This window comes from Lissotriton helveticus, chromosome 4_1 (genome assembly GCF_964261635.1).
Source record: "Lissotriton helveticus chromosome 4_1, aLisHel1.1, whole genome shotgun sequence".
NCBI lineage: Eukaryota > Metazoa > Chordata > Amphibia > Caudata > Salamandridae > Lissotriton > Lissotriton helveticus.
Window position 1 is genome coordinate 1,633,446,983 of NC_136063.1, and position 13,757 is coordinate 1,633,460,739.

The following is a 13,757-nucleotide window of genomic DNA, read 5'->3' on the forward strand; positions in this document are numbered from 1 at the left end:
TGGGTGCTGCAATGCTAACAAAAGTAAAGAAATAGAAAAAAAGGAGTGTGGCAGAATTTTTTTGTATTTATTTACTTTGGAAGCAATTGTGGCACCGGCACTTTAGCTTAATATGTTTAAAGCTAAAGCGCAGCTGCCGCCATTGCTGCAAAAGGTAACAAATAAGAAAAGTAAGGTGCAGCCGCCATTATTGCAGCGTGTTGCGCTTTTAAGAAAATAAAAAGCATTGGGGGACAGTGTGTCCTGCCTGCTGAAGTGATCTAAAAACATAGTGCTCATAGGCTGTGATTAAAAGATCTAGAGTAATCGTAATAGGGGCTGTTACAACAAGAGAAAAGGCAGTACTAAGGAGGGACTATTAAGCCTATTGGCCAAACAAAAGCCACCATTTAAAAAGGACAGTAAAAAGAGGCAATTAAAAAGATGGGTGAAGAACAGGCAGAGCTTAATGTCCATATCCTGAATATAGTATGTCCCGAAGAGACAGCGGAAGCTCTGCCAAGACGCGACCTAAAAATCACCAGAAGACGGTATTTTTTCCACATATTAATATATACATTTAGTAAATGCAAGAATAAAACCACTTTTAAAATGTGTTCTACAGCTACCGTAATGACCCCCTGACTGATAAAGTAAACAAAGACATAAAAGCCAAGTTAACAAGAGTCACAATTCGAAGAATTGACCAAGAGCGGTCAGTCATTTGGGGGAACAACTTATCTCGCTCAAAGCCAGCCTATCTTGACCAAGTAGTGCGCACATCTTAAAATAGGACCTCACTGCTACCTGGAGCACATATCCATGCTTACGGCAGGCCTGCTGCAGCAGCGCCTAATGCAGCAAACCATTACCAGCTCCGCAAGGCGACTCTTAGCGGAGCATAATCACTCAACGCATATAGCTGCAAAACAGCCCTGCAATTAACAGGGAGCTTTTATTCAGGGGATAATTATAAATATCTTAATGCAATTACCAGCTTATATTTTGTGCATTAAATAGCAGGCTGCCATTAGTAGAGAGATTTTAATTCCTTGGCCTAGCATTACGGAAAACAATACGGTTTAAATACGAAAAGCCGGGGCGTGGCCAAGATGGCGGGTTGAGTATACGCACTCATAGTGAGCTCCGCCGGCCCTGGGCCCTTAAATCGGTAAAACTGCACTGATCTCCCCCCCGGATCGCTGCAATTAGCGGCGCAACTGAGGAGAGCCCCAGAGTAGCACCCGAGGGGACACAGACGCTTGTGGCTGCTCTTGGACGGTCCCGGACCCAGGACCATCGCCGGGAGCAAGGGAAGCTCCGGACGCGAGCCGGAGGTGGAGCCGGACCTTGCCCCGTGGCGGCCGTACACACCAGTGGGCGCGTTGAGACTGCGGATCCTGCCTCCCGGTCTTGGATACTCTTGCCTGACCCTGCGGGAGATCTCGGCGGTCCAAGTCGCTGAACCCCCGGAAGCGGGGTGGCAGAGGGGAGGGCCTCGGAGCCGGACACTACGCAAGGCCGAGGCTTGGGCCTAAACTCCGACCACGGAGGCGCTAGCAGACGCTGTAGCCTGGTGGCGATCCATTGGCAGTGTGCACCGGGTGCTGTGCTGCGCCACCGACGACACAAGTGCCCCGCGGTGAGTCGAGGCCCCTGAGGAGACCGCTGACAGCTGGGGCGCCCTGTGGGAGGGTCCTCACGCGGAGCCGGAGTTGCGGCCTGCACCTACCGGAGCGCCCCTACGGAGGACTAGGAGCCGGGAAGCCTCACTGTCTGCTGCGGAGGGGTTCAGCCGTGTGCCTAATCTTGGAGGCGGCCCCTCCTGCAGTACTGGCCCCTGGGCTGACGGCGCCCTGAGGAGGCCTGGAACCGCAACGGCCGGTGCAGCGGCGCCCGCCCGGACTCGGCGGAAGGGCAGTGGCGCGATTAGCGAGAAGCACAGACTCCCCTGCCCATATTGTCGAGGAACAACCGGGGTGCCGGCGGACTACCTGGGTGGCCTACAGCCTTGGACATCCTGCGCGTGGTGGGCCTGATCGGAGGGAGCCGCCCTGCGGAGCAGAGGACGTTGGTGACGACCCCCTGTTTGCGAGGTACTGGGGGACCTGGGGCCTGTGCCTGCAGTGCTGGCCGTGGAGGTGGCGGAGACGGAGCTAGCTTGGCCTGGTCTTGAGACCCTAGTGGATAGCCAGTCCCCGGAGTGAGCCGAATACAGCCCGAATTACGGACCACCGGAGGGAGTGCGAACTGATCCACTGGATACTTGGCGGTGTGGTGTGGGGAAGCGTAGGCCTGGTTTGAAGAGTGCACCAGTGGTTAACCAGGAGCCTCACGGACCCTTCGATAAGGCACCCCCACGTGCGAGATGGCGTCCAACAGAGGAGCCAAGAAGGGTGAGCGCACATTGCCGGACATGCTGAGCAGAAGTACTGCGAGACAGGAGCGGGGACAGCAGTCTCCAAGCCAGCCGGGTGGCTCCCAGGGGGCGAACGGAGGGGAACCACCGGTCACGAGATCTTTCCTTGAATCCCTCTTTAGCTCCTTGCGAGAGGATTTTCAAACACTTAAGCAGGAGGTGGCTGGAGAGGTCCGAGAGATACGGAGGGAGGTTGACGGGCTTGGAGAGAGAGTGACCACGGTGGAGGACGCTGGCCACGCCACAGACGAAGAGATCGCGCAATTACAACAGGAGGTTATACGGCTACGGGATCAGCATCTTTATCTTCAGTCGCACACCGAGGACCTTGAAAACCGCTCCCGGAGGAACATCAGAGTCCGGGGAGTTCCTTCCCGGGAAGAAGGGGAGGACGTGGCTGCGTACCTGGGGGACTTATTCAGAGAAGTACTGGGTGAATCGGCCGATTTTCCCCTCAGGATTGACAGGGCGCACAGAGTGGGCCTGCAACGCCGATCATCGGCGCCTCCTCCCGACCTCCTGGCCTTCCTGACGGACTTTCCCTTGAAGGAGAGAATCCTACGCGAAGCAAGGAGGAGGTCGTCCTTGGAGTTTCGGGGTCACCGGGTGGCCCTTTACCAGGATCTGGCAGCAACCACCTTGCAGAAACGTAAGGCTTTCAAAATTGCGACTGACTTCCTTCGGGAGCATGGCACTCCGTACTCCTGGGGACACCCTTTCCGCCTCATTTTCCGTTGGAACGGGACTCTGCATCAGCTGCGTTCCCTTCAGGATACTTGTGGGGTACTGGGAATCACTGCCACGGATGACGGAACGCACACGCCGCACCATCGACGCATCACTAGAGATGGGTGGCAAACAGTCCCTGGCCGACGGTCTGCTACTTCCTCAACGCGGCCGGACTCGCCTACGGTCACTGCAGACTTAGACAGTGCAGCGAGGGATGTACCCAACGACGCAGCAGCTAGTGGGGTGGCACTGACGGCTTGAGAGAACTCCGGGGGGAGATCGACATCGCCATAACTATACTGCAGGTTTGAGGGTCCGGGGGGGGGGGGGAGCGGGGATGTGCGTGGTGGCTGGACGTCCACTTTTGTGACTTTTCACAGGCTTGTCCGTTGAGGACCGGAAGGGGACAATGGGTTCTTGGGGTTCTTTGAAGGTTCGAGGGGGGGAGGGTTGGGGTTGTTGAGACAGTTCCAGTTGTGGGTGGGAACTGGGGTCAGTTGGGGAGTTGGGATGGAGGGAAGAGGGGTTGGTGGGACCGGGAGGGGGGTGGGTTTGGAAGGGGGATGGGACCCGGAAGTTGGAGGGGTAGGGGGTGGGTCGTCCGGTGCACAATGGGGTTCCTAGTCATGCAGACCGTTTGCATGCTTCATGGTTTGCTTAGACATGTCTGTTGCACACACATCTATGCTTTTTCTTTTGCTCTGCTGCCTCTGATGGAGTGCGGAACTCCTGTGCTCTTCGCCATGCTGGTGAGGGACTTCCATGCCTGCCGTTATGTCTTTTCATATGCCCCCGGACAAATGTAAAATTGTTACCCTGAATGTTCGGGGTTTGAATAATCCTGTTAAGAGACGGGCAGTGCTCTCTCTTCTGGAGAGTACACGTGCGGACATATGCCTACTCCAGGAAACACATCTGCTGCCGCAGGACACACATAGGCTACGCTCTTACAAGTTCCCGTCACAGTTCTTCTCCTGATGTACCACTAAGACAGCGGGGGTGGCGATACTGGTGGCCAGACACTTCAAAGGTGACATCCTCCACAAACTCACCGAACAGAGGGGCAGGTTGTTGGCTTATCGGTTCAGGATAGGGGGTCTTCCTTTTACGATTGGGTCCCTGTTTAGCCCTAATGAACGGCAGGATCGTTTCCTGCAAGCGGCGGTCGAGGACATCACTGCCTCGCAGGATAGACATATCATATTGGGGGGAGACTTTAACATGGTTTTTGACTCCACGTTGGATAGGTCAGCGCAGCGCTCCCCACAGGTTGGGGAATTTTCCGCAGATTGTAAAGCTCAGTTAGCGGACGTGGACCTCCTAGATCTCTGGCAGCACCTGCATCCCACGGCTAGAGACTATTCATACTACTCCCACGCACACAAGACGTACGCGAGGCTGGACCACCTATTAGTCACTTCTCCGGTGTGGGCGCTGGCCTCGGGGTCGGAAATAGGTGTGCTGTCTCTGTCGGATCATGCCCGGTTGAGGCCACGTTGTGCCTTCCTCCGGCGGTTCCCCCCCCCAGGACGTGGCGCCTCCGCGACACGTTGTTGCATAGGAAGGCAGTGGTAGACCGCATTGAGGAGGCTACCCGGGAATATATCACCCATAATGACGACTCCGACACTAGCCGGGCCACGCAATGGGCGGCCCTGAAGGCCGTCATCCGAGGGGAATTTTTGTCGATCTCTGCGGCCGACAATAGGGAGCGGCAAGCCAAAAGGGATGAACTCACGGATAGGGTTCGCGAGCTTGAGCAGATCCACCGGAGGACGGGGGCCCCCAGAATTTGGCGGCAGCTCAAAGAAGCGAGGAAGCTCCTGGCGGCTTTGGACCTCGACCGGGCGGAATACGCTGCCCTCCGGCTGCGCCACACCTTTTATACCGGGGGGGACCGCTGCGGCAAACTGTTAGCTAATAGGCTTAGGGTGACTCGCCAGAACCAGTTGGTGAAGGAGATCTGACCCGGCGGTAACGGAGGACACCCACATTGCGGCCGCCTTCTGCGGGTTCTATGCGGATCTTTACTCGGGAGAGCCTCCGAATGAGACGGCTGTGACCGCATATCTGGATTCGGTCACCTTGCCCTCTCTGGATCCCTCGCAGGTGGAACACTTAAACCGGGCTGTTGGGGTAGAGGAGGTGATTTCCGCTATTGCCAGGCTCAAACTTGGCAAAGCACCGGGCCCGGATGGATACACCGCGCTCTATTACAAAACGTTTTGCACAACGTTAGCCCCTGTCCTTACCCGCCTCTTTAATTCATTTGCTGAACCGGGGGCCATTCCACCTGATCTTCTGCGGGCTTCTATCACAGTCATCCCCAAGCCTGGAAAAGACCCTACGCGTTGTGGATCCTATAGGCCGATCTCTCTTTTGAATATTGATCTGAAGCTGTACACGGGGATCCTGGCGGCACGGTTGGCCCCCTATCTGCCCGGTCTTATTAATCCTGACCAGGCTGGCTTTGTCCCGGGGAGACAGACGGTGGATAATACGAAGCGGATCGTCCACCTGCTGGAGAAGGCCTCCCGGGTCCCGGGGGAACGAATGATGTTAGCGGTGGACGCGGAGAAGGCATTTGATCGAGTACACTGGCCCTATTTGGAACGGGTCCTGGTGAAAGCAGGTATGGGGGAAAAGTTCCGCTCCATGATTTTCAACTGTTATAATAGACCGTCGGCAGTCGTCCGCGTAAATGGATATACCTCTGGGGCCTTTGACATCGAACGGGGCACTCGGCAGGGGTGCCCGCTCTCGCCCCTGCTTTTCGCTCTTTATATGGAGCCTTTCGCCCAGCGGGTGCGCGACAACCAGGCGGTGACGGGAATACGGATGGGGGGGTTCACACACGCTATCAGCCTTTATGCTGGAGATGTCATTTTCTCGATTGCTGAACCACGGACGGCCTTACCGGCCTGTATAGAGGAGCTGGACTCCTTCGGCGCGGTCGCGGGGTTCAAAATGAATATGGGAAAGTCGGTGGCTCTTGATATTTCCCTCGAGCCGGCTACTAGGACCGATTTGCAACACCGATTCCCCATGCTCTGGTCGTCGGGGGCTGTACCCTATCTAGGGATCCAGATTGCTCCCACATTAACGGCCATGGTATCGGCCAACTACCGGGCCCTAGGCGCCAAGATCAGGGAGGAACTGGGCCGGTGGAACCGTGGGACCTTCTCATGGTTAGGCAGGATTGCCGCCATCAAAATGACAGTCTTGCCCCAGGTGCTTTATCTGTTCCGGGCCCTACCGCTCCAACCGCCGGTCGGGTGGATTCCACAACTGCAGGCAAATGTCTCGCGCTTTGTCTGGCAGGGTAAGAAACCAAGAATGCGTAGGGTTCTCTCGCTACTGGCTCCTAAAGCCGGGGGTTTGGGAATACCTGACTTCCGTAAATATTTCCAGGCGGCGCAATTGCGTTATCTTGTGGAGTGGAGTCGGTGGGAGTCCGATAAGCATTGGCTCTTCCAAGATCAGGCAGTGGCGGGAAGACCCTTGCAGGAAATCCCGTTCCTGCGTCAACCTCACCGACCCAGGAACTTATACGCCTCATTCATTACACGGGTGCCCTTGAGGGTGTGGGATACTACTACCACCCCGTATGGCCTTACCACGTTCCCGTCGCCACTCACTGCGTTGGTGGACAACCCGGATTTCACCCCAGGAATGGAGAGGGGGGCGTTTGCACACTGGAGGCAGGCGGGGTGTAGAGCCCTGTGTCATTTATATGGCCCTGAGGGGGTGATCCCCTTCCTGCAGTTCCGCCAGGAGTTCTCACTCCCGGAGGCCGAACGGCACCGCTACATGCAAGCTCGCCATTGGGCCCTTCAGCCGCAGGTGAGAGAGTCAGCTGACCGGCTTTTTCTTCCATTTGAAACGTGGTTACTGTCGCGAAAGTCTGATTCGAAACTGATCACGGATCTTTATAAATTACTGCAATCACCCTCGACACACCTTTACCACCCGGGGAGGGAACGCTGGGAGCGGGAGCTGGGGAGGACGTTGAGCCCTAAGGAATGGGAGCATATATCTTATAGAGCAAGGCACTCTGCGTACCACATGGGCCTTACTGATACATTCACCAAGATCTCCACCTATTGGTACTACACTCCAGAACGGGTCCATGAGTTTGATAGTAGCAAGGAGGATACATGCTGGCGAGGGTGCGGACACCGGGGCACACTCACACACATCCTATGGGATTGTCCATTACTGGAGCCTTATTGGAAGGAAGTGTTGGATGAAATTGACTCTCATTTTAGCATTGAATTACCACGCTTCCCTGTTTATACCCTGTTGGGGCTCCCGAACGGACTGATGTATCCCCTTAAATCCCGTAGAGGCAGGCAGATAGCTATAGCTCTAGGGTCTGCAGTACAAAAGATCTTGATTCATTGGCACACCACTACAATACCCTCCATTACAGGTTGGCTCCATAGGCTGTGGCATGTATTAGGTATGGAGAAATTATCTCTTACGGTGGCGGGTGATATTGAGCAATTTAATGAGCTTTGGCAACCCTTTCATTCCTTGTTGCTTTCCGAATTTAAGGAGCTTACTTGCCCTAAGTACCTTCGCCTGCTGCGGCTTACGAGCCCTGTCACTCCTGCCCAATGACCTGTTGGGGGTTTCATTTTCTCGGTAGGAGGCAGCTTTTGCTGTGCATTCTGACTAGGGCTGTGCGCTGGACGTTGGGGTGGGTCTAGGGAGGGGGGGGGTTAGGTATGGGTGTTGGGTGGTTGGGGGTTTGTGGGGGGGGGGGTTTCAATAGAAATGTCACTCAATGCTGCAACAGTTCACATCATGTATCGCTCCGATGGCACAGTTTACTAGAACTGCACTCTCTGACTCATTGCTGTGGTACGGGACTACCAGCCCTGTTATGGGGCTTCTTGATGTTGTGTATTTGTCCCAGTGTGTTGTGCTGAATAAAATACTTTAAACCTAAATACGAAAAGCCGCCCCGCCCTGGGAAAAATAAGTTCTTTCTGTAGACATGTACTCTTTCAGACACATCTTGAAGATCTACGTGGAAAAGAGGTAATGCATATTTAACTAGCCTTATACACTAATGAGTGAAAATTAATTTGTCACTATTAGAGCTAGTGGTGCATATGTAATTATACATAACGACAGGCACTGTGCAGTTTACTGTGAGAAGTGAAGTACACAAACAAAATTCTGTGAGTTATATTCATTTATGGAGCACAAACAAATGTCCGTGACCGGGCTTTTAAGCGCAACAATCAAATAAAACAAGGAAAGCAGATGGTTAACAAGGCTGCAGTCATGTTCTTGACAATGGAGTGTAACAAGTTTGGGACTGCCACCCTCAAACCCTTTGTTCAACTAATATTCAACTGTTTCTTTAGCACAAAATATAATACAGTTAGACTTCTAGGCGCTAAATGAAATAAATTCACGTGCCAGATTAACCCCAGGAAACAAACGACATGAACAAAAATCCTTGCGGAAAGAATTAATTAAAATGCGAGCCTTTCCACATTTACCACCGGGTCATATTCTGACCTCCCTAAACACTCCGACACCCCGCAGGATGACCGCCAGGCAATCCAACCAACTGAAAGTCAGAAACCACCCTTGGACCTACCAGCACATTTTCTGTGGTGTGCACATCCACGTCAAATCTATCCAACAACCTCTCTACATGGGTGCAAGTTAACCCTCAAGGCTCAGCCGTCTACCACGGAGACAACTTCGAGCCAGGCTCCTACCCACCCCCAAAGGAATACCCTACCAAACTCTCCATAGCACCTCCCAAGCTGCATGGAAGTGGTATCTGTTGATACGCAAATACGCTGTGCACCCGCCCACTTCTCATACAAACTGAGACTGGTAGTAAACTGCCTCACCGATCAGAACCACTAACCACTTTGTTGCAACGCGCAGTACTTCCGCAGCAAGACGTACCCAGAGAAGTCTTTCTCCGCACAATCACCCTATATTTTGATATAACAAATGAATGTCCGCCCAATACTCATGTTTCTACATGGATGGGGTGCGACTACCAATTATCGTATCCCAACCACATCTACACAATAAGCATCGCACTAGCGGAACACAACAGCTTGAACCCACCTCATGAGGATGTAGAGCGGCGTAAAACAGGACACAGTAGTGGAGTAGGCATGGTGCAAAAGGGTCAGCAGAGGAGGTGGGAGGTAGGTAGTGTTAGGAGAGGGGAGTGTAACCTGTACTACGTAAAGCAAGTAGTATAAGAAAGGAGGAACTGAACGTGGCAGTGGATACCCTACACCCTAATAGGACATAGGAGGATGTGGTCGACAGCCGGGCAGTATTGTAGGGAACATGGGGTGGAAGGGCCCCTAATAGGAAGGCTGAGGGAGCTGCATGACGAATGGTAGATAGGATCAAGGGTTCCTCAAAAAACCTTCCTGCTTCCTTGCACACCTGTCAGATGCGTTCTGTTGTCATTGGCTGGTGCCAGTGCCACGGAAATGTTGCAAGAGCTCCTAAAAATACCGATAAACAAACATAAAATGGAAAATTAGCCTTGTCTTCCCCTCACAACCCATATCTCCAACTAATTCTTGGAAACAGTGTTCATCCTTTACCCGAACGGGCACAACACATTGCGTACGCGCGGCCATGGCAGCGATTTCCAACACTGAACACACAGCAGTGCTGTGCAGTTCAAGAACTCATACCCAGTTACTAAGAACTGCCATGGTCTGGGGTTACCCCCCCACTCCCCTCCCCACGCAGTCACTTCACCAACATATGCCTACCCAAACTTTGCACCAGGTTCTGCATTCTGTGACTGTACCAGTAACGTGTTCACTCTTGGTCTGGTGGTTCCTGGGGCACGTGCCAGCTGTCCAGTAGGGACCACCTCCTGGGTATATGGCCGCGGGATCCAGTTTCAGTGAGCATACCGACCTTAGCCTGGCAGCAGCGACATCCAATCCCTGAGGGGGCGATCACCAGTTCCGTGGGATCATGCAGGTCGGAGGTCACCGCGGTTTGACCCCACTAGCATAGTTCGGCCCCCCCTTTAGGTTCCATTCAAGACATGAAACCCTCGGCTGTACCGTCTGACTTCAACAATAAACAATACTGCGGCCATGATAAGATCGATCTTTTCCGAGACTAATCCCCCTAAGAATCGTTAAACAAGGGCCAAATCACCCTGATTACACCTTCCAACAATAGCAAAAGCACCCGTATAATGTATTCAATTAATACAATGGCGTATATCCGTGACAATCCTCATGGCCACTGTATTTTCCCACAAAAGTATGGTCGCCTAGCAGTGGTTGGGAGGGTGCAGGGTTATCTCGAGAAGACACAGTTACCAATGTATCTACTGTTTGTGTACCCTGCACAAGCACACGTGGTCAAGAAGGCACGGACAAAATTGCGGGACGTGACATATGGGGACTGGGGCTCTCTCCTGCTTCATTTTTCTACCTCCTCACAGAGCCAGAGTGATACCCAATGCTGCAAATAATCGCCCATGCTCCCACAGAGGGGCCATTACACAGATTGGAGGCCCCCACCTTGGCCAGCAGGCCTAGTTAGCAAAGTGCAGTCTGAGTAGCCAAATTGAATTACTGCAGTTCCTCGGTGGCCCATGCCAACTTGGCCCGCAACACGAAGGAGATGCAAGAGCTGGCGGAAAGAAAGTCAGCGGTCCGCTTGCGCGAGCTGTCCAAGCCGCAAGCCGTACGGCGAATTAAGCAGCTTCAAAAAGGTGCAAGCTGGGCACATGCGGGTTTCAAAAGAATCACTATTAATCAGTCAGTAAGAAAAATACATAGTGGACATTTTCAAGATAGGAGTACATATGCACCTGTCCTTGTTGATAAGAAACATTTTCAAGATAGGAGTACATATGCACCTGTCCTTGTGGATAAGAAACCATCAGAAAGACAAACAAGCGGCAGGGAAAGCGTTTGCTTTCACTTCCGCTTGAAAAAAAAAAAAAGAAGCCAGTGAGTGGTGCGCACGCGCCACTGCGAGCCATGGCCTATTGGTGTCTATTACGCGCACCAAGTGTGGAATAGACACCAATAGGCCATGGGCGGAGCAATGCGCCCGCCTCTGGCCAATTGCGTGCAGTCTTTTATAAAAAGGCGCACAGCAAGGCCAATCGCGTAGCACAAAACGAATCGCACGAGCGTGTGCGATTCCTAGGTCACCTCCAATACCCCGTTTTTCACCTACTAAATGTCTCGCTCTGCGTAGTGCACCGCTAGGCGTGAGACCTAAAAAGGACTTCCCCAATTTCGGCACTATGAAAATAGTGATAAAATATTAATCTTTTTTGCAGATAAGTGTTGTGCTCATTTATAATTTACCACTGCAATTAAATACTTCCAACCCGTTAGTCTCAGCACTGGTCAGCATTCAATACCCAAACAAATCAGCCTCAACTCCACCCTTTCATGGGAGTGCACTGAGCGTATGCTTTTCATATAAAGACCACTAGAAGAAGGTTTAACTTGAGTAATGCTATACAATTCAGATCCATATTTTCATTAGATTCTTGCTTGATGAATCGATCTATATTGTTTCAACTAATCTCTACTCCTCTAGGAACATTATCACCTATTGGTTGTTAAGTAGTTCGCAAAATCAACTCATTCCATTGTTTCAATAACTCGTTTACCTGTGTCGGTGAACATCTTGCATTACCTTACCTACTGACCACTTCAACTATTTTCGCATATTCTTCACTTGGACTCTTCAAAGCTTTCCTCCTTGTTGCAACATTATAAAAAAGATCTTCTACCTTGAAAGAAAATTAAATAAATTAAGTTTATACTTATAATAATTTAGAGTGTTAAAACAACTAAAGGTTTGTAATAACCAAATACTTTCTGTTGTTGCTCTGTGGACACAGGATACTTTAAGTATGTTTATGAAACTTAACTGAAGGTTTTACAGGAGAACACACTCCAATGAGGGCCAAACACTTGACCAAGCCCCCTTTGATGAAGTAATTTAAGAATTTCAAAATGTAAATATTAGGTGGGTCAAAGTAAAATATACACTACTTTTTCCTCCTCTCTCTCACTTGCTTTGTTCGAACATTTACAAAGGATTAAATTGTCAAAGAAAGTGTTTGCACCATACTGTTAAGGGAAACAATGGGATAGCAGTAAATTGCAAATAAGCCTGTAGCTGGTCAGCCGAGGACTGGGAAAAGTTCAGCATTCACCTGAGCATCTGGCCTTCCACTGGATACAGCCGGCCTGCCAGCCTTCCACTCTCTGTATCTCTCTCCATCCGTTATTCCACCAAAGAGGAAACAACAGACAAGAATGGAAATAGACCACATATTCAGCAAGAAGTGTGGAGTCTACAACAGATATCCAGGGACAATGGCTACACAAAAAGAACTTTGATGAGACACTGGATTTAGAGTGCAGTATGAAGCAAGCGGAGGAAGAAGAGGTTATATTATGCAGATTTGTAGAGCACACAAGATATTCTGGCGCTGAGCAGGTGTGAGTCAGCCACCCCTAGGGCCATGTGTGGAGTCTACAACAGATATCCAGGGACAATGGCTTCACAAAAAGAACTTTGATGAGACACTGGATTTAGAGTGCAGTATGAAGCAAGCGGAGGAAGAAGAGGTTATATTATGCAGATTTGTAGAGCACACAAGATATCCTGGCGCTGAGCAGGTGTGAGTCAGCCACCCCTAGGGCCATGTGTGGAGTCTACAACAGATATCCAGGGACAATGGCTTCACAAAAAGAACTTTGATGAGACACTGGATTTAGAGTGCAGTGTGAAGCAAGCGGAGGAAGAAGAGGTTATGTTATGCAGATTTGTAGAGCACATAATATATCCTGTCGCTGAGCAGGTGTGAGTCAGCCACCCCTAGGGCCATGTGGGACTACTCGAAAAGACAGGTCTTCAGCTTCTTGCAGATTTCAAGAAGTGAAGAGGAGGCTTTTATGTGCAGCAGGTGGTTGTTCAATGCTTTAGGAGGGACGTAGACGAAGGCTCGCCACTAGATCTGATATTCATAGGCTTTCCAGTTTCTATTTTTGGTAAATTCTGGTGGGGTTTTTTCAATACCTTATAAAACAGTGGTTATCAGTGGTTACACATTTTCTCGCCATTAAAAACAACAGAAAGTGTTTTTCCGGTGTTTATGGAATTTTAATTTAATTTAAATTATTGCTTGCTTTCTGTACTGATACTGCATCTGTATAGATAGCATGTGTACAGGGTATATGCGGTCCAAATACAGTTTTACTGCACCAGAATGGACTACAAAGTCAATAGCATTCTTCATTAACTCTGAAGATTGTAAAGATGCTTTCAGCATACCATCTAGCAAGTGACAAGGATTTCTTACAGGGTAGCACTTCAGCTCGGGTATCGATTTTGACAGACCATCATACAACTTTTTCACATACGTAGCTGAATTACTGCAAATACAAACAATATCACTCTAATCTTTATTGAACTTGGTAGGAACTTTTTACAGCAGCATTCCAAGTGACACTGTGTCTCATGTTTACCAAATGTCTGGTGTCACCACTATCTCAGATGCTTGGTGACAACATTCTTTTCACATATACCGGTTACTACCTCTTGCATTGAATGTTTAAAGCTTGGGGTG

At 50.9% G+C, this 13,757-nt stretch overlaps 1 protein-coding gene across 1 annotated transcript in view; it reads right to left on the reverse strand.

The window, feature by feature from the left end:
• MLH1 (mutL homolog 1) overlaps window positions 1-13,757 on the reverse strand; it is a 440,315-nt gene that overhangs the window by 334,895 nt on the left and 91,663 nt on the right. Inside the window, exon 6 of the mRNA XM_078685874.1 lies at window positions 11,818-11,909. Within this exon, the coding sequence (XP_078542000.1) occupies window positions 11,818-11,909 (92 nt within the window). The remainder of the gene's footprint in view (window positions 1-11,817; window positions 11,910-13,757) is intronic.